Below are 21,860 nucleotides of genomic sequence, written 5' to 3'. Positions count from 1 at the left end.
AGTGTATATTTCAAATCTTCCAATATGTTCATGGTACGCTTGTATAACTTTTAATGCGTTTTCGATATGTTCTACTTTGTGGTTGTGGTTTTTGAGATGCAGGTAAAAAGCTTGATTGACTGCTGCCGCAATTTCTTGTGTATCCTTTGAATCTAATTCTAAAATTTCGTCCCGTATGACCTATACAGAATTTAACATATCAAACTTTTTTTTCAGGCAGCCATTAACAACATCGGCATGCTTGGAAAAATGCATGATGACACAGTGTTCTCTAATAAAATTACTTATTTAAACCAGTTTTGGTCATAGACCATCTTCAGTGTGGAAAAATGGATGTTGATCGAGCCATTGCTTTGCTGCTGTATACCTATATTAAATGTTTCTCACACTTTGATTTGACCGTACTTGAAACCGTGTATACCATATGCTGTTGACACTCTAAAGCTCTTTTTGGGCGTGAAGATGGTCTACTACCGAAACCGGCTGTAAATAAATAATTTTATCACACACCACTGTGTCGCCATGGATCCTCCCAAGCGTTGACATAAGTCCTATGATCCTCTCCCTGTTTCTCGTCAGTGTATTCCATATGCTTCTTTCTTCACCGATTCTGAGGAGAATCTCATCAGTCTCTATCTTGTCGTAAACATAAAATTCGTCCATAGGCCTTGACTGAGCCATCGGCACCGATCAACCGCTGTGTCATCCTCTGCGGTTGGTGTCATCAGATATGGTGTGGAGGGGCGTGTGGCCAGCACACTACTATCCCGGCCGTTGTTGGTGTTCGTGACCTGGAGCCGCTGCTACTCGGTCAAGTAGCTCCTCAGTTGGCATCACGAGGTTGAATTGCACCCAGTTCTAGTCCTCCCACCGTGGAAAAATATCTGACGCTACCGAGAATCGAAGCCGGGCCCACCGTATGGCAGCCAGCAGCGCTGATCACTCACCTGCGAAGGCAGGCTTCATACGTTATCAGTCCCCCTAATTTTCAACATCCTTCCAAAGCACCACATCTCGAACGCCACGATTCTCTTGTTTTGCCATAGACCACGATTCATTTCCATATAATGCTATGAAATTGTTCCAGTAAACACGATAAGTGATTTGCACCATCTGCTTGTCCATTATTTTCATGTTTTTGTTTACCCTTCTGCTTTTTATAGACAAGTGAATATCTGTTACATTTTTTCGCCATCTTATCAGAAATATAAAACCATACACTAGGCACAAAAAAATAAAAAATACAAGATCAATACTCGATTTCTGAGGTAAGAAAAGAAAAGAAATTAAATGAAATGAAATGATCGTATGCCATTAATGCCTGAGGAAGTTTCGACGCCGAGTTGCAAATCTTTTCATTTGCCGTCGCACTGGGCAACTTGCGTGTCGACAATTGTGAAATAATGGTGAAGAAACACAACTCCCATTTCCCGACCGTAGCAAAATCTCCAGCCCGTCAGGGAATCGAACCTGGGCCCACTGCATGGCAGTTAGATGCGATGCACTGATGACTCAGCTAAGGCGGCGGCTCATAATAAAAGAAGTGATAGCCAACAATATTTGTAAAGTTCGCTATTGCACTGATTCGAATTGCCGAATCTGTTCTAATTACCTACGTCACAATGACACTGTACAAAAATCTGTCTCACGCAAAAATATTTAGATACACACAAAATTTTGAGAACCTGCATAAATTGGAGGGAAATACTCAACTGTCATCTACATATTTTGTTTGCACATGAACACGCCACTAATATGTATACAGTTGTTGGCAGTTTTCACACTTATACGTTTATCTAGCACTTATCTCGTAAACACACGGCCATAAAATCGCAGAAATTATCCCTACAATGCAAGACTTTATAATGCCGTGTCTAGGTATTTTTCCACAGGCAAAGTGCCTCATATGGATATCACGTTTACAATTGTACACCCACTGTATAATTCGTCCTTCTTTCACATACTTATCTTTGCATCCGGAGCAACGATAAAACTGCACCGTAGCTGTTACTAAAACGCAAACGTGCAGAAACGAACGAAAACAAGGCGTGTACGCGTAATATTCAAGTTTCGCTATTACCGCAAATCGTAGACAAGCAGCATCGTCCCAAAATCACGTAACAAGCCCGGTTTGATATTGAGGACATGCGCAGTACGATATAAGCACTCCGTATATATATATATATATATATATATATATATATATATATATATATATATATATATATATATATGGAACACAGTGCCGTGGCTGTTGCGCAAGTGGGTGACAGTTGACAGTTCTGCGAGCCCTGATTGCTTGTGGGAGGTTGGCCCTTGATGTGCGGTCAGCGGCACGGAGCAGACTCGGCGACAACAAGTTGAGCTACCGCCGGAGGCCGGGGTGTCCAGAGGCTGACAAGACGTGGAGTGGAGCCGGACATGAGCTTAAAATTTCAATGAAATGAACACCCTTAGCTGCTTACAGGCGTTGACATACGTCAACTGGGACAGATGAAAATGTGTGCCCCGACCGGGACTCGAACCCGTGATCTCTTGCTTACATGGCAGACGCTCTACCCATCTTTTTTTTATCTCATTTTGTTCGTTTTAGTTCGTTGCATCTGCTCAGGGCGTACGTCGCAAGACACCCGTTTCAGTTCGTCGTTTACCCATTAACTCAGTTTTTTTATTACAGAGGGCAGCTAACCCTCTGACCGCACACGGTGAGCTACCATGCCGGCATCCATCTGAGCCACCGAGGACACAGAGGATAGCGCGACTGCAGGGATTTATCTCTGGCACGCCTCCCGCGAAACCCACATTCTCAACGTATTGTCCTGCACTACATTCGTAGTGCCCCCACCCATTATACTCATTACTCGCGGCGCGTTGCGATTCCCGTAAGAGTTCGGGCACTGTTTGTGCATTAGCACAGAAGAAGAAGATGGTCAAGTGGCCGGTGAGCCTTAACTATCTATATATATATATATATATATATATATATACTAAGATAGTACCTGTTCTTTCGGGCCGGCCGGAGTGGCCGTGCAGTTCTAGGCGCTACAGTCTGGAGCCGAGCGACCGCTACGGTCGCAGGTTCGAATCCTGCCTTGGGCATGGATGTGTGTGATGTCCTTAGGTTAGGTTTAATTAGTTCTAAGTTCTAGGCGACTGATGACCTCAGAAGTTAAGTCGCATAGTGCTCAGAGCCATTTGAACCATTTGTTCTTTCGGACATGTCCGAAAGAACAGATACCATCTTAGTACATATATGAGTTTAAAGCCTGCGGAGCTCAAGAGGGTAGAGTGGGGTTAGCTGGGCAGGAGAAGCTATTCACACGCTCGGCTTAATCGACAGTGACATCAAAATCACGTGCGATTGTCCAGTAGTACTTTTCAAGTAAGCCGATTGTGACATTGGCACCAGGTTCTCCTGTGCACTAGTGGACCCTAGGAATCACATAAAAACAGCTAACTATTTCATTTGAAGCAATATAAGCCGTCCTCTTAGGTTCTTGCCTAACTACCCCCATCCCCCGGAAATCGCAACATGTTCGGAAATAAACAGGCAAATACACTGAGGGGAAAAAAAATCGCAGCACCAAAAAATAATGAAGAGTAATGAAAATTCTGGAGTACATTTGTCTAGGTAACATATTTAAGTGATGAATATTCCAAGGTTACATTTTAAAGCAAGCGCCAGATAAGCCACTGCAAATTTAAAATGCTGGTACATTAATAACCGGCTTACCGCCAGAAAGGTTGAATGCAAGCATGCAAAAGTGCATGCATTGTTGTACAGGTGCAGGACATCAGTTTGTGGGATATAGTTCCATGCCTTTTGCACTTGGTCAATACAGGGACGGTTAATGCTGTCTGTGGACCGAGATAGTACTATCGTCCGACAACGCGCCATATGCGCTCGGTTGGCGGTGGTTTGGCGTCAGCAGAACGTACACTCACTTATAGTATGCCTGCCTCATATATGTCCTTGAAGTAACCGATTTGTAACAGATTTTTGTGCCACTGTGGTGCTGGTGCAGATACAATACGATGCGCCAAAGCCATACGCCGAACACCGCATACTTCCCTCTCGGTAGCGCCATGTAGCCGTCGGGAGCCATGTCGTCTTCCTACCGTACATTCTCGCTACCACCGCTGCCAGCAATCGTATACAGTGGCTACATTCCTGTCGAGTTTTCCTGTAACATCGAGCTTCTCAAAACCGTATTACACGACCTCGTCCAAACTCAGTGAGGTGTTGATTATGGGATCTTTGTCAATCTCAAAGGTATCTAACGTTCACGACCATTACAGAGAGGATTTAAAGCAAACCTGATTTATATCCTCATATTGGTGCTACTAGTGCCACTCTTATGCAACTGGCGCGAAATTTGAACACAGATTATCTTTCAGATATACACTCCTGGAAATTGAAATAAGAACATCGTGAATTCATTGCCCCAGGAAGGGGAAACTTTATTGACACATTCCTGGAGTCAGATACATCACATGATCACACTGACAGAACCACGGGCACATAGACACAGGCAACAGAGCATGCACAATGTCGGCACTAGTACAGTGTATATCCACCTTTCGCAGCAATGCAGGCTGCTATTCTCCCATGGAGACGATCGTAGAGATGCTGGATGTAGTCCTGTGGAACGGCTTGCCATGCCATTTCCACCTGGCGCCTCAGTTGGACCAGCGTTCGTGCTGGACGTGCAGACCGCGTGAGACGACGCTTCATCCAGTCCCTAACATGCTCAATGGGGGACAGATCCGGAGATCTTGCTGGCCAGGGTAGTTGACTTACACCTTCTAGAGCACGTTGGGTGGCACGGGATACATGCGGACGTGCATTGTCCTGTTGGAACAGCAAGTCTAGGAATGGTAGAACGATGGGTTCGATGACGGTTTGGATGTACCGTGCACTATTCAGTGTCCCCTCGACGATCACCAGTGGTGTACGGCCAGTGTAGGAGATCGCTCCCCACACCATGATGCCGGGTGTTGGCCCTGTGTGCCTCGGTCGTATGCAGTCCTGATTGTGGCGCTCACCTGCACGGCGCCAAACACGCATACGACCATCATTGGCACCAAGGCAGAAGCGACTCTCATCGCTGAAGATGACACGTCTCCATTCGTCCCTCCATTCACGCCTGTCGCGACACCACTGGAGGCGGGCTGCACGATGTTGGGGCGTGAGCGGAAGACGGCCTAACGGCGTGCGGGACCGTAGCCCAGCTTCATGGAGACGGTTGCGAATGGTCCTCGCCGATACCCCAGGAGCAACAGTGTCCTTAATTTGCTGGGAAGTGGCGGTGCGGTCCCCTACGGCACTGCGTAGGATCCTACGGTCTTGGCGTGGATCCGTGCGTCGCTGCGGTCCGGTCCCAGGTCGACGGGCACGTGCACCTTCCGCCGACCACTGGCGACAACATCGATGTACTGTGGAGACCTCACGCCCCACGTGTTGAGCAATTCGGCGGTACGTCTACCCGGCCTCCCGCATGCCCACTATACGCCCTCGCTCAAAGTCCGTCAACTGCACATACGGTTCACGTCCACGCTGTCGCGGCATGCTACCAGTGTTAAAGACTGCGATGGAGCTCCGTATGCCACGGCAAACTGGCTGACACTGACGGCGGCGGTGCACAAATGCTGCGCAGCTAGCGCCATTCGACGGCCAACACCGCGGTTCCTGGTGTGTCCGCTGTGCCGTGCGTGTGATCATTGCTTGTACAGCCCTCTCGCAGTGTCCGGAGCAAGTATGGTGAGTCTGACACACCGGTGTCAATGTGTTCTTTTTTCCATTTCCAGGAGTGTAGATACATGCCTGCCAACTTTCGTTTACGTCGCACAACTCCTTCTTCGTGTTGCGAGTTTTTCCGTCAGTGTATTTTCAACTAGCGGGAATATTTATATCACTTCTGGTCGTTTCACTATAAACAATTTCAACTTTCGTTTTCTAATCAGAAAGAAGTCACAAAATGGAAGAAACTTAGTGAGAGGGCGCCCACATATTTGCAGATAACGTCGACCATTGTATAACATACCTGTATTATATTTATAAGAAAATACCACAATGCGCTAAAAGTTCCGAGGGGGAAAAAATACTAGCAAATAGCGCGACAAGAAACTACTAGCTTCGACTTCGCAATTCAGGCCATCAACCACTACACTACACTACAAAATGTCAACTTCTGTGTTGTTCATGTAAGTATCTCTTGAATTTTTTATAGCCCAAATTTCATTAACTGACAATTAATTACAGGAAACGTACCAAGGATGATGTGTTTGTGATAAATCTTAATGTACCATTTCCTTGGAATGGCGTACCGCAAGTTGTAATACAAAAACAACGAAATACGATGAAACCAATACGGCGTCTAGACTCGCAGCTGTTAGCAGGCAGGAGACTGGGCAGCTGGGTAACTCGAGTCGCGCAGGCGTTGATGTTTGGTCGGCGCCGGGTTGTGTTGTGGTGCTGGCCGCACTTGCTTTAGGTTCGGCGTTGCTGGACCAAGTGCTGACAGTCGCCGTAGGCCGCAGTTAGGAGGAGAGTGAGTTCGTTGATGGACAGCAAGTGTGGGGAAACATTAAGAGTCTGGAACGTGGAGTTTTGTGGGATCGGGTATCGTGCAGAGAGTGACAATGGTCAACACGGGGCGTGGCCAAGCCGTACGTCTACGTCTCCCACATGGAGAGCAGATGCTGTATCTTCCCCGTGCCCAGAAGAAGACGGCAAACACAGTCAGAGACGAGGAACGCTGGAGATTGATTACTGCTGTACTGTGCAGAGCATTAAGTGTTGTACAACTGTGACCCTCACGTACTGACGGGCAGCTGACAGGCATTGTCAACGTAAATTTATTACGCTGCGAGTATTCACAATACCGGACGAAGCCACTGGCTGTTGTCGTGTTTGCAAACATGGTGTAACTGTGAAACTTGTACTGCTCGATGTGTACGTGCGGGCATTAAGAAATAGATTCCAGTATTGTGTTTTATATTCACGCAGAGAACTTGTTCCAGTCATTGTACAATAAGTAGCCATAAGCTTTTCTGTGTTATGCAGTTGTTGTTGTCATCACATTAGGTAGCTCCGTGTAGTCGTGTTGTCCGTAGTAAGAATAGTTGACGGTGATTCTTGGTAGTAGAGAGTAGCCCTTGTTGAGGTATTTGTTCAGTTAACATATTCTATTATTCTGGTTGCCTGCTTATAAAGTTACAGGTGGCGTGGTAGAACAAGAAACAGGACTCGACGGCGAAGAGATAGCGAATTCACTGTTAGAACCAGAATTAAAAAGAGCTTTGGAGAGACTAGATCAAATAAGGCAGGAGGGATAGATAACATCCGATCAGAATTTCTAAAATCACTGGGTGAAATGACGACGAAGCGACTATTCACGTTGGTGAGTAGATTTGGTTTTGGTTTGTGGTGGTTTAAGGGACCAGACTGCGACGGTCATCGGTCCCTGGTGAGTAGAGTGTATGAGAATGTCGATATACCATCATACTTTCTGGAAAACATTATCTACACAATTCTAAAGAGAGCAAGAGCCGGCAAGAGCGATAATTACCACACCATATGCTTAATAGCTCATGCATCCAAGTTGCTGACAAGAATAATATGCAGATGAATGGAAAAGAAAACTGAGGATGGGTTAGACGACGAACAGATTTGCTTTCGGAAACGTAAAGGCAACAGAGATGCAGTTGTCATGTTGCTACTGATAATGGAAGCAAGACCGAAAAGTAATAAAGACGCTCCATAGTATTTGTCGTCCTGGATTTAGCTTTCGACAAATGGTGTAAGATGTTCGAAATTCTGAGAAAAATAGTGGTACGCTATAGGGAAAAGCAGGTAATGTCTAATATGCTCAAAAACCAAGAGGGGACAATAAGACTGGATCACCAATAAGGAAGTGCTCAGGTTAGAAAGAGTACAAGACAGGAATGTCGTCTTTGCTCCTACTGTTTAATCTTTACATCTAAGAAGCAGTTATGTAGATGAAAAAAGGATTCAGGAGTGGTATTAAAATTCAAGATAAAAAGATATTAATGGTAGAGTCTCTGTTGACATTGCTCCCCTCAGTGGAAACGGAGAACTACAGGATTTGCTGAATGGAATAAACAATCTGCTGAGTGCAAAATATGCACTGAGAGCAGAGCGAAGAAATACGACAGTACTGGGAAGTTGCAGAAATGAGAAAAGTGAGAAACGTTACATCATAATTGGGGATTACGATGTAGAGGAAATTAGGTAATTATGCTACCAACGTAGCAAAAAAATCGATAATGGATGGAGCAAGAAGGACGTAAAAAGAGCTTATCTGATGGAGAGAAGTCTACTAGTGTCAAACATAGGCGTTAATTTGAGGAAAAAAGTTTTTGAAATATACGTCTGGAACACAGCATCGTACAGTAGTGAGTGGGGACACTGGGAAAACTGGCACAGAAGAGAACCGAAGCATTTGAGAAGTGGTCCTACAGAAGAATGTTGAAAATCAGGTGGACCGATGAAGTAAGAAATGAGGATGTTCTCCGCAGAATTTTCGAGGAAAGCAATATATGGAAAACAGAGACAAAAAGAAGGGACAGGATGACAGAATATGGCATCGGCAAGGAATTCGTCGTAGGCTGCATCATACTAGTCAAAAGAATGAGAACTCAAAAAAAGTTACTACTGCGTGATATTATGGTTATTGTAATTTCACTTCGTTGATTGTGGATCGGTGCCAGCTTATGTGTCATCGGGTCCGAATACGATTATTGCTTGAAAATAGTGTACCTGCTTAGTATAAATTTATTATTTTTTTCCTTTGCCTTTGTTTAAGTAAGAATTGTTTCTGGACAGAATACTGTTCATGTTGATGTTAACTACCAAGCATTTCTATTAATGTCATTTGAGTTTTATGTCGTAAGATTCATTCAAATGGAAACAAGGCAGATGGTAAAACGTAAGTAAACTTTCTATTATTTTAAAAGTAATCGCCATAACTAGTAATACATTTATTCTACAATGAGAAAGGCGTTCTGTGCCTTCATGGGAAAATGTTGGTGGTTGCCTACGGCACCAAGACTGTACCCAGACGTGGTCCTCTTCGTCCGAAGCAAATAGACGGTCACGAACGTATTCCTTTAGAGCTCCAAAAGTATGTAAAATTCATGGCGAGAGATCGGGACTGTATGGAGCATGTGGAGGACTTCCCAGCGGATCGTCTGCAGCGTGGGCGGGCTCACATGTTGCCAAGGTTGTTTCGCGATTTCCATGTTTATGGAGACCTGAAGAAAGACATTCGTGGCCCTCGCTTTGCTTCAAACGAAGAGGTGCACGCCTGAGGACAGTCGTGGTTTGGTAGGCAACTGCAAACATTTTTCCGTGAAGGCATTGAAAATCTTGTCTCGCAGTGGGGTAAAAGTTCTACCAGTTTGAAATAATAAACAGTTTATTTATTTTATTCCATCTGTCTGGGTTTCATTCGACTGCCCTTGTTTCTCTGTTAATGACTGCTGTTGTAATAAAAGTCCACACTTGCACAACCCCCCAGCGCAAACTCCACTGCAAGCAAAACTCTGCGCTCCTATTTAGTTCAAAAATGCTTCAAATGGCTCTGAGCACTATGGGACTTAACATCTGAGGTCATCAGTCCCCTAGACTTAGAACTACTTAAACCTAGATAAGCTAAGGACATCACACACATCCATGCCCGAGGCAGGATTCAAACCTGCGACCGTAGCAGCAGCGGGGTCCCGGACTCAAGGGCTTAGAACCGCTCGGTCACAGCGGCCGGCTAAGCTCCGAAATCCAATATCGATAATATTTCGCTGAATGGTTCGCACGCTGACACTTGTTGATGGCCCAGCATTGAAATCTGCAGCAATTTGCGGAATGGTTGCACTTACGTCACGTTGAACGATTCTCTTCAGTTATACTTGGTCCCTTTCTTGCAGGATCTTTTTCCAGCCGCAGCGATGTCGGAGATTTGATGTTTTACCGGATTCCTGATATTGACGGTACACTCTTGAAATCGTCGTACGGGAAAATCCCACACATTGTGTGCAGAAAAAGAAACCGTGGTGAACATCCATAAACGTTTGTTGCAGCTGAAGTTGATAGTACAGCTGGACGATGGTAAAGAAAGTTGCAGCCTCAGGAAATGCGGAAACAGAGCTCCATTATCAGCCACGGTCGGGACGTCCTGTCACAGCCACTGCTCCAGACATGCTGAATCGTGCGGGTGCCATTATTCGTGCCGACCGGCGCATCACAACTCGACAGCTGGCCCTACAGTTGTCGGTCAGCATTAGAAGTGCGTCTGCAAATGATCGAAACTCTCAGATATTCAAAGAGGTGCTCACGGTGGGTTCCACGAATGCTCACAGCGGACCACAAGATTCAAATAAAGGCCGTTTCATCTGAATTGTTGGAGCGTTTTGAGACCGACGGAGAGGCCTTTTTGTCACGGATCGTTACTGGAAACGAAAGCTAGGTGCACCATTTTGCGCCAGAAACAAAAAAGACAGTACATGGAGTGGCACCATCCTCATACACCACGACAGAAGAAATTCAAGACACCCCTCACTGCTGGGTAAGTCGTGTTGACAGCCTTCTGAGATTGTGATGGCGTCATTCTCGTGTGTGTGATGCCAAGAGGGTCAAGTATCAGTTCAGAGACATACGTGAAGGCTCTGAATAAACTTGAGAACCGTTTCCGACGTGTTAGATCGGTCAAGAACCCAGCAGAAATCATGTTCCAACACGGTAATGCACGCCCACACACAAGTCTGAGAACCCAGGAACACAGCGCCAAATTGTGTTGGACATCATTGCCTCATCCACCCTACAGTCCAGGACAGGCACCCTCCGAGTTCCATCTCCTTTGGACGCTTAAAGATTCTTTACAGGGAACACACTTTGAAGATGACGAGAGTGTGAGTCATGCAGTGAAAACATGGGTACGCCTACAGGACAAGAGCTTTTACCAGCAAGAAACACATGCTCTTCCAGAACGTTGGCGTACGGCCGTAGAACGTGATGGAGACTACGTAGAAAAACAGGACAGGGACAAGACATGTTGATGCATATTGTCACCAAATTCTGACAACAACAAATATGTTCTGAGAAAAAAATGGGGGGGAGGGGGGGGGCCTGATATCGGTGAATGCAGACCCATCACAACCAGTTTCCGAGTGAACACTGCGAAGGAAACTGCACGCAGTGCTCATTTTGGGTCACATACCTCACTAAAGGTCACTGGTTGCAGCGTTACATAAACTTGCACATCCTCAGTGGACTAGTCGACACAGAAACTGAGAAGCAGTAGACTGAAGCCATTTGGTGTGGTCCAACGAGTCCCGATTCCGCCTGTTTTCAAACGATACCAGGCGTCGAGAGCACCGGAGATCTACTGAGTCGATTAACACGCGGTGTGTAGTGAGTATAGCTCTGGTTGTGGATGCAACTATGACGCTGTGGGGCTGTTTTCCGTACCATGACTTGGGATTACTGGTTTAAGTCACCATGAACATGATCTACGTTTATTTCAAAATTGCCGGTGGCTAAGATTTACCCTTTGTTGTACATCTTTATGGTGAGCATGTTGCGGCCACTCCCTTTTTCCAAGGTGGCAATAACAACGTCCACTGGTGCATCGCGACGGATCGTTTGGAACAGCTGGTATAAGAGTGATTCCATCTTCCCAGTATTCTTCAAATAAACTGAAATATGCCACCCGCTTTACCTACTACTGAGCCTACGCGATCATTCCATTTCTTACCCCTAGAAATTGTTACATCCACGTATTGGTACGAGTCGACTGATTCCATTTGTGACTTGTCGATGTTGTAGTCATAAGCTACTAAGATAGGCGCTCGATAAGGAATGCAACACTGTTTTTCTCAGACAATTTCGGTTGAAAAAATTCGGAATTTATTATGGAACATAGTTGAATATTCTCGCTTCAGCACCTACGTTCCGATAGCTGGCGGCACTATACATAGTCTTCAAAATTGCTTCTGTAATGGAGGTGTGGTGTCACCGCCAGACACCACACTTGCTAGATGGTAGCCTTTAAATCGGCCGCGGTCCATTAGTATACGTCGGACCCGCGTGTCGCCACTGTCAGTGATTGCAGACCGAGCGCCACCACACGGCAGGTCTAGAGAGACTTCCTAGCACTCGCCCCAGTTGTACAGCCTACTTTGCTAGGAAAGGTTCACTGACAAATACGCTCTCATTTGCCGAGACGATAGTTAGCATAGCCTTCAGCTACGTCATTTGCTACGACCTAGCAAGGCGCCATTATCAATAGATATTTAACTTGTGATGCCTGTACCGTCAGACCGATGTACACCACTTATGGATTAAAGTTAAGTATTACATCAGCTACGTACTTTATTTGCTACTATTAATTCCCTTAACTGTTCCAGACCTCGCGCCAGCCTGCGTGAGCTTAAGCGCGTGCCTTTCGGCTTCCTCTCATAGTGACTTGGCTGTCTTGCCAAGTCACAACAGGAGGTGCGTTCCAAGCAGAGAGCCGTCATTGAGTTTGTTTTGGCAGACAACCAGAGCATCGCAGATATTCATAGGCGCTTGCAGAATATCTACAGAGGCCTAGCGGTGAACGAAAGCACGGTGAGTCGTTGGGCGATGGGTCTGTCATCAGCGCAAGAAGGTTGTGCAAACCTGTCTGATCTCCCGCGTGCCGGCCGGACGCGCACCGCTGTGACTCTTGCAATATTGGAACTTGCGGGCACTCATTCGAGTTGATCGATGGCTCACAATCAAACATTCCTTCTCCTTGACAACGCAAGGCAACACGCAAGCCCGTACACCCGAGAGAAGCTCAAGAAACTTTACTGGACTCTTCCTCATCTTTCACCCTACAGCCCGGATCTCGCACTTACCGACTTCCATTTGTTTGGCCCAATGAAGGAAGCACTCAGCGGGACGCAGTATGTGGATGGTGGGAAGGACACTGATGCAACAAGGCTTTGGGGGCGGCGTCGAGTAGTACCAGTGGTACCCTCCCACTAAGGTGGCGTAAGGCCGTCGCATTGAAGAGAGATTATGTTGAAAAATTGGGTTTGTAGCCAAAAGAGTGGGGAACAATATGGTGTATTGGAAGGGAAAAATGTGTGTTTCATTACTAATTGAAAGTCCCTCGCACTTTTCTCCGTTTTGTAAAGTGTACAATTTCACATTTCTCAACATTTAAGTCAAGTCGTCAGTCTTTCCACCGCTTTCAAATCTTAACAAGATCTGTGTTGGACATTTCTGAATCTTTTTTCACATAGTACTTGACTACAGATAACTTCATCAGTTTACTATTAATATTGCATGTCAGGTTATTACACACAATATGAACAGCAAGGGACGCAACACACTTCCCTGACATTCGTCCGAAGTTACTTGTACTTCTGTCGATGACTCTTCATCCAAGCTAACATGCTGTGACAATCCTACTAGGAAACCCTCAATACAAACACAAATTTTGTGTGACACCCTCTTTAATAGCAGTTTTGCTAATAATCCCTGGCGTGTTACCGAATTACATTCTTTTCGTAAGACAAGAAATACCCCATCCACCTGATTTCCTTGACCTATGGCTTTCAGGATGACACGTGATGGAAGTTCAAGTTCAGTTTTACAAGGTCGATGTTCTCGGAATCTATGGTGGTTAGTTAGAGATACCTCATTATGTTTGAGCTGAGAATACGGCAGATACAAATTACTGGCTCAAACCTAACCACAAATGGACATTACGAACAGAGCGGTTTGAGGCCTACATTGCATAAATTAATCACACAACCGACCCCTACCCTTCTTTCTCAAACACTTGTACTGTGCCCCCGCAATGGGCCATGCTGGAAGCAGCAAACAGTTAATAGTATAGGCTTTAGGAATGACGTCTGGGGCCCTGGACAAGGCGGAGAATGTTGGGAGAGTGTGATTCTTTGTGCTGCAGCGGAGGTCGCGATGGCAGAAGCGCTGGGTCAGCCGGCGGGCCGCCAGGTGTCAGAATTAGAAGCCGGTCACTGACTCCGCCCAGAGACCAGCTCGTGGTCCCACAACCAGCGACCGATTCTCGCTTTCCAATCTGGTTAAACGCGACTACTTTCCAGTAGTGCATCCTTGATTATTTTTGTCGTACGGGCACTGGGCCGTGATCTAAGGCATGCTATCGTGCCTAGCGTTTCGACCCCTAAAGTTGGGATATCATCGGAGTCTATAAAATTGCGGTTGGTATTTTCCATCTTAAACAAGTTCGTCGGGTCGTGACATCGTCAGACCGCTGTCTAAGTAAGCGGAATCGCGCCGATCTGTGTTATGTTATACCGGACAAGATTTGGTGCTAGTTACTTCATTTATCTCTATAGCCCACAGTTGATTTTATTGCTGTCCGTCTTCCAGTCTGTTGAAGTCGTTTTCGTGCTTTTTAATTTCTATGCCCTCTCCTAGTATAGCAATGACTGGACCTTGACTTGGGCTTGGTGGTTTCCTAGTGACAGTTCCCTTAAATTCAAAAGCAGAATTGAAAAGTTCTTTTTCTTGGTCTTTTTCCCCGTATCTACATAAGATCGGCATGTTAATTTTCGGATATGGCAGTGTTAATGGTAGAGGATGGTCGGATGCCACTCCTGTCGCCACCTTCCCCCCAACCCATCCCGCGACGGAATTTGTGTACTTCAACTGTCTGCTACTAGTGTTAGCCCATGTGAAATGTTTGCATATCGCGTAACTGAGGCGGGACATGGGTACAATCCCAGTACTCACATAGTTGGATGTGGAAAACCGTCTAAAACCATATCCGAATAAGCCCTAGTCGTTGATCCACCGAGCGGATTCGATTCGGGGCTGGCGCCGCCCTTCCCCCGATCCCGAAGCGACATGCTAACTGTCCACTGCTACCAGAGGCTACATTGGCGCCACCAATAAAATTTCACTCGTAACGTCTTTATCTTTAATAGAGGTACGTGATTAACAGAGTGGGTGAGGGCGAGTAATACTGACTCTTCTTTTTATGTATTTCCTTCCCTTTTCATGAAAGTTGGGAGGACAGTTGAAGAACGATGCTCTGTTCAGGCAGCTATTCCAAGTAATTAGGAATGGGGGAGGAACAACGGAAGTATTCTTCTCTCTTTCCGTTCCCCACTCCCAGAGCGCGCTGTTCGGCTAATGACCTATTTGAGAGTCAATGACTTTTCTGCCAAAGTACCAGATTATCTGATAGTGTGGGAAAGTAAGGTCCAATTTGGAGTATTCTGGGAGAGCATTTCTTCGAAAGTCAGTTGCTTTCTCAACGATGACAGTGATTGATAGTGGAGAAAGCTCGGATTTATATAGCATATTAACGTGACAAGTGCATAGAGAATGTTTAGCACAAGCATATACCTAGTTTTTTGGAGTTTTTGATGGTCATGCAAACAGAATTCAGTCATAATAATATGCACAAAAATGCTTTTGTACATATTTTGTTTTATTTGTGTATTTTTTCTTTCTATATATATGATTTGGTATATTTACACACATACTTATAAGACTGCTCTTGTAGGCCTATATGATAAGTTGTGACACATTTATTTTAATCTGTTTCTGTGTATGCACACTGCAACAACATTTTCAAATACTTTTCTCTGTAGTAAACAATTACAATGATATTTTATATTAATTCTCATCAGATTTTTTTTCAACACATATGTCTGTCAAGGTATTCTGATAGTGGGCAAGGTCTCACAGAGGCTACAAAACAAGGAAACTTTTTGTTTCTTTGGTGCTGTTATTGTGGTAAGTTTCACTCAGTGTAGACAATGTGTGGTGCCGCTACTTATCTCACACCTTTCACGTTGTGCAGGGTGGGAGTTGTACCTGTATAAGCAACGAACAGAGTACAATGTGGAGTACTTCTCAGGAAGTCAGGAGCTTTTAATAGTGTACTTTTCCCTTGTATTTATTGTTGTTCTCAAATTTTCTTTCAGATTCTTCATTACATGTACGATACTCATCGTCAGGTTACACAACTGCCTCTACAGACCACAGGTCTGCCTTACGCTTTCCTTAGCACAAGGTTTTTATTTTTCTAGATTTTCCTCTTCCATTACTCCTGTCTTGTGTTCTCAATATTAATAATCATTCTTCTGTCCTTGTAAATAAGACCACTCTTCTTAGGATTTTGAACATCTTGAAACGTGTATGAATGCATATTCTGGTGGCGCTATGAATTAATAAAATCTTTTCGGGCTTAGAGCAGCGTCAGATGGTTAAAATCCCACGAGCTTTCGACCGAGCTTCACTCAGCCATTATCAAGTGGTAAACGCCCGCCATGGCCTCGCCGTTATATAGCCGCGCTTCTGGCTGTGACGTCACTCGTGCGCTCTTCCTCGTCAAATAAGGTAATTCTTTCGATCCGCGCCCTTCGCGCCCACCCGCTTGAGCCTCGGGATGGCCGGGTCACAGGTTGCGCTGAGCTGTAAACCGTTGTCCTTACTGATGGTGTTTTCCGATATTTTTATTTCTATAACTTTTATTATAACACTATCCCAAACTCCCTTCGTCGTCACAATGACAGATGTTTCGTCGATGTCCTACGTACCAAATCTTATCTCTTTAGTATCATGGAAGTTATGTCCTGATGTCTTAACAGACGTCCTACCATCCTGTCGTCCTTCGTGTCAGTGTTCCTTTCCTCGCCGATTCTCCGGAGAACCCCCTGATTCCTTACCTTATCAGTCCAATTAATTTTCATCATTCTTCTGTAGCACCACATCTCAAATGCTTCGACTCTCTTCCTTTCCGTTTTTGCCACAGTCCAGGTTTCACTACCATAAAATGCTATGCTGCAAACGTGCATTCTCAGAAATTTCGTCAGTAAATTAAGACCCATGCTTGGTACTACAAAACTTCGCTAGAAATTCCCTTTTTGTCAGTGCCAGTCTGCTTTTTATGTCCTTCCTCCGGCCATCATGGGTCATTTTACTGCCTAGATGGCTGAATTCCTTAACTTCATCTACTTCGTGGTTACCAACTGTGATAGGTTTCTCGCTGTTCTTATTTCTGCTATTTCTCATAACTTTCCACTTTCTTCGATTTACTATCAATCTATGTTCTGTACTCCTTAGACTGTTCATTCCATTCAAGACATATTGTAATTCTTCTTCACTTTCACAAAGACTAGAAATGTCATCAGCTAATCTTATCATTGGTATCCTTTCACCTTGAAAGCCGGCCGAAGTGGCCGTGCGGTTAAAGGCGCTGCAGTCTGGAACCGCAAGACCGCTACGGTCGCAGGTTAGAATCCTGCCTAGGGCATGGATGTTTGTGATGTCCTTAGGTTAGTTAGGTTTAACTAGTTCTAAGTTCTAGGGGACTAATGACCTCAGCAGTTGAGTCCCATAGTGCTCAGAGCCATTTGAACCATTTCACCTTGAATTTCAAGCCCACTCTTGAACCTTTCTCGTATTTCCGTCATCGCTTCTTCGATGTATAGATTGAACAGTGGGGACGAAAGACCGTCTTACACACTTTTTAATCCATGCACTTCGCTTCCAGTCCTCCACCCTCACTGTTCCTTCTTGGCTATTGAACATATTGTATATTACCCATCTTTCCCTATAGCTTACCCTTATTTCTCTCAGAATTTCGAATATCTTACCCCATTTGACATTATCGAAAGCTTTTCCCAAGTCGATAAATCATATGAAAGTTTACTGATCTTTCTTTAGTCTTGGCTCCATTATCAACCGCAACATTACAAATGCCTCTCTGAACTGAAGCAAAACTGATCGTCATCAAATACATCCTTAATTTTCTTTTCCATTCTTCTGTACATTATTCTTTGCAGCAACTTGAATGCATGAGTTGTTAAGTTTATTATATAATAATCGTCGCACGTGTCGGCTCTTCTAAGCTTCGGAATTGTGTGGATGAAATTTTTCCGGAAGTCTGATGGTGTATCGCCACATTCATAAATTCTGCACACCATGTCAATATTCGTTTTGTCGCCACTTCTCGCAATGATTTTAGAAATTCTGAGGGAATGTTATCTATTCCTCGTGGCTTATTCGATCTTAAGTCTTCCCAAGATCCTTTAAAATCTGATTCTAGCACTGGATCCCCCATCTCTTCTGCATCGACTCCTGTTGCTTCTTCTATCGCGCCAATAGACGAGTCTTCCGCCTCATACAGATCTTCAGTGTTCTCTCTCCACCTTTCCGCTATCTCCTCTCCATTTAACAGTGGAATTTCCATTGCACTCTTAATTTTTCCACCCTTGCTTTTAATTTCACCGAAGGTTGTTTTGACATTTCTATATGCTAAGTCAGTCCTTCCAACAATCATCTCTTTTTCGATTTCTTCACATTTTTCATGCAGCCATTACGCTTTAGCTTCCCTGCACTTCCTGTTTATTTCATTCGTTCGTGACTTGTATTTCTAAATTCCTGGTGTTCCTTGAACATTTTTGTACTTCCTTCTTTCATTGATCAACTGAAGCATTTCTTCTGTTATCCATAGTTTCTTCGCAATTACCTTCTTTGTACCTGTGTTTCTCTTTCCAACTTCTGTGATTGCCTTTTTAAAGATATCCATTCGTCTCCGCTGAACTGCCTACTGAGCTATTTACTATCGCAGTATCTATAGCCTTAGAGAACTTCAAGCGTATCTGTTCATTCCTTAGTACTTCCGTTCCCCAGTTCTTTGCGCATTGATTCTTCCTGATTAATCTCTTGAACTTTAGCCTACTCTTTATCACTAATAAACTGTGATCTGAGTCTATATCTGCTCTTGGGTACGCCTTACAATCCAATATCTGATTTCGGACTCTCTATCTGACCACGATTTAACCTGAAACATTCCTGAATCTCCCGGCCTTTTCCGGGTTACTGAGCGAAGTATTCGCTATTACTAGCTGAAATTTATTGCAGAGCTCAATTACTCTTTTTCCTTTCTCATTCCTAGTATCAAGCCCATATTCTCTCGTAACCCTTTCTCCTAGTCCTATTCCTCCCGAAACCGCATTCCAGTACCCGACGACTATTAGATTTTTATCTCCGTTTACGTACTGAATTGCCCGTTCAGTTTCCTATGTTTCTGCGTCTCTTCATCCTTGGCTTGCGACGTCGGTATGTATGCCTGAACTATTTTTTGTCCGTGTTGGTTTGCTGTTGATTCTTATGAGAAAAGCCTTATTTATGAACTGTCCACAGTGTCACGCGATATTTCTTTTCAAATTATTTGGAAAATACTCACGCAATCAGCATTTCAATTTTTTGTCTTAATAGTACAGGTCATTAGTAGTTTTAACAATACTGACAGCAAGGACATTTCAGCAATTCTGGGAGTTCGGTAGATGCCCTCTGGCCTCCAAATTTTCAACGAATTAGAGACACATTACTCGGGATTAATTTAATGGTGATATGTCTTGCAGAATGCGAACGAAGGGAGGAGTATGTTCCACAGTCGGGTTCCTTACAGTCAAACGTATAGAGACGGTGTCACGCGTCCCATGTCACCACGTGTTACCATTCCTCATACGAAGACACCACGACGTCCGCAGGCCTCACCGATCTAATGTGTGTGCTCTACCCACCAGCGCACTGCCACACACTTGTTGTAGCGTGTACCACGACTTATAAGGTAATGGCCCTGCGTTCACTAAACGAAACGTTAACGAAATGTGCAGCTCTCCGTTGGAAACTTCTCTACCTGTTTCTATTAACCCAACCCCAAAAAGGCCCAGGCGTACGAACAATACTTAAGAATCGATAGGAAGGGCCCTTTCGTGAGCCAATTCTCTCATAGATGAATACGTTTCCTTATCATTCTCACAATGAATCTTGACGTTGCATCTACTTTACCTACGGACAGTCTTACGTGGTCATTCCAATTTACATCTCTTCGGACTGTGTTCCTCCAGGTACACTAACGGAAAAAAGCCGCAACACCAGAAAAGGCCCCATGCGTCCGGATTCTGCGATATGATCGCCCCATGCGTCCGGATTCTGAGATATGATCACGATCAAACATATCGTACCTTGCTCATCACATCCTTCTGTCATATATAATAGGTGGTTATAATTAAAGCGCAGCTACTCACAGAGATCTAGTGTGAGCTCTACTTACAGTCGGGCAGAGAAACTTGGTAGATATTCTAATGCGTTAATGAGAAATTGATTTTCACTTCAAAAAATGAGCTACAATGTTGACCAACAGGTGCAAATATGGCGCTGTGAATGCAAGAAAGACGGACAGAAATGTTTCCATATGTAATGGATTAGGAACGGGATGTGGGCAGGAAAGATCAAACAAGTGAGAAAGGCACAATGTTGATCTTATTATACATTGCCGCTCATTCAATTCGTTCAATATGAGGTGTCATACAAACTGTGTACAGCGCTAGATTTGTACCTGGTGGGCAAAACTGCAACTATTTCTTTTTTTTTTTAGATTAAATGGGTTCCGCATTACCGCATTAGCATCTCTACCAAGTTCCGCCGTCAGCTCACACTTGACCTCCGCAAGTCGCAACGCTTTAATTATAACCACCGGTACGTTCAGTACCAGATATGCCGACATCAAAGTCAGTTGCTTTCTAATATTCCTGTTGACTGCAGTCGGTCTATATTTCAATTTAGTACTATGACGTCCGCTCTCAGCTTAAAAATGAAAGTTTTCATAGCGGCAATAATTTCCTAATGCCCTCTTCTGGGAGAGAACCACTCACACCTGACTAGCGTGAAAGGGCACTGATGAGGAACAAAACTTCAGTTAGAGAGAGAATTTTCGTTCCTGCAACAGGATGTGCGGAAATTTGAAACACATTGGCAGATTAAAACTGTGTTTCGGAGCGGGACTCCAACCTGCGACATTCTCCTTTCGAGGACTATTGCTCCATCGACCTAGATATCCAAATACCACTCACGACCAGCCTTCACAGGTATACCTCCACCAATACATCTCCTACTTTCCAAACTGCAGAGGGAAAATTCGAAGTGGAAACAATCCAGTAGGCTGTGGTTACTCCATTTGTCCGCGATATCTTTCTGCCAGGTGTGCTAGTCCCAGAAGGTATGCAGCAGAACTTCTGTGAAGTTTGGTAGGTAAGGGGTGACGTACAGGCGGAAGTGACGCCGTCAGGACGGGTAGTGAGTCGTTCTCGGATGACTCTGTCGGTAGAGCACTTGTGATCTTAATATTCCCATTCAATCAGCGGCTCGTATTGCTTCCGGGTGTCCAACCGAACGCAGTCGTTCACTCAACACGAAATTTCGACAGTGTAGCTTGCTATCATCTTCAGGTGATACCATTCTAAGGATAGCACCTGAAGATGACGGCAAGTTATGTTGTCGATATATCATGTTACGTGAACGACTGCATCCGAATGGACACCCGAGAGTAATACAAAAAAGTAGAGCATCGGTCTGCGAAAGGCCAAGTCCGGAACACATTTTGAATCCTCGGGATGTTTCACAGACTCAGTTCTCAGGTAGGCCCCCTCGAGGGCACGGTGCAAACTCATTGGCTACAAACCAGGGATGGTCTAGACTATAAGAATAGTTACACGGTACATCCTGAAGCCACATCTAGTGTGCCCCTCACCAGCCGCTACAGTCTAGCAAAGCCTGTGTGGTCCTACTGACCCTGTGTGGACTTACGTGAAGTCTGGCTTGGGAGGAGGGCACGAGCAACGGTACATAGCCCAGCAACGCGGCGGCACCCACGTCGTCATTAGCCGGCATTCGTGGCCGCGGTCGGCGCGCTCATTCAACTGAAAGAGAAGAACCGTCACAATCACTCCACCCTCGGGCTGACACATGCCGCCATACTCACAGACCACACGACACTTGCTAGAAGTGTCGGCTCTTGTAC

The 21,860-nt window shown here is 44.9% G+C and overlaps 1 protein-coding gene across 1 annotated transcript in view; it reads right to left on the bottom strand.

The window, feature by feature from the left end:
- Positions 1–21,807, bottom strand: part of LOC126415956 (uncharacterized) — a 503,756-nt gene extending 481,949 nt beyond the window's left edge. Inside the window, exon 1 of the mRNA XM_050083473.1 lies at positions 21,647–21,807. Within this exon, the coding sequence (XP_049939430.1) occupies positions 21,647–21,807 (161 nt within the window). The remainder of the gene's footprint in view (positions 1–21,646) is intronic.
- Positions 21,808–21,860: the final 53 nt, after the last annotated feature.

The sequence above is a fragment of the Schistocerca serialis genome, chromosome 1 (assembly GCF_023864345.2).
Source record: "Schistocerca serialis cubense isolate TAMUIC-IGC-003099 chromosome 1, iqSchSeri2.2, whole genome shotgun sequence".
In the NCBI taxonomy this organism is placed as follows: Eukaryota; Metazoa; Arthropoda; class Insecta; order Orthoptera; family Acrididae; genus Schistocerca; species Schistocerca serialis.
Note: the sequence above shows the minus strand (reverse complement) of the source record. Positions and strands in the feature narration are given on the sequence as shown.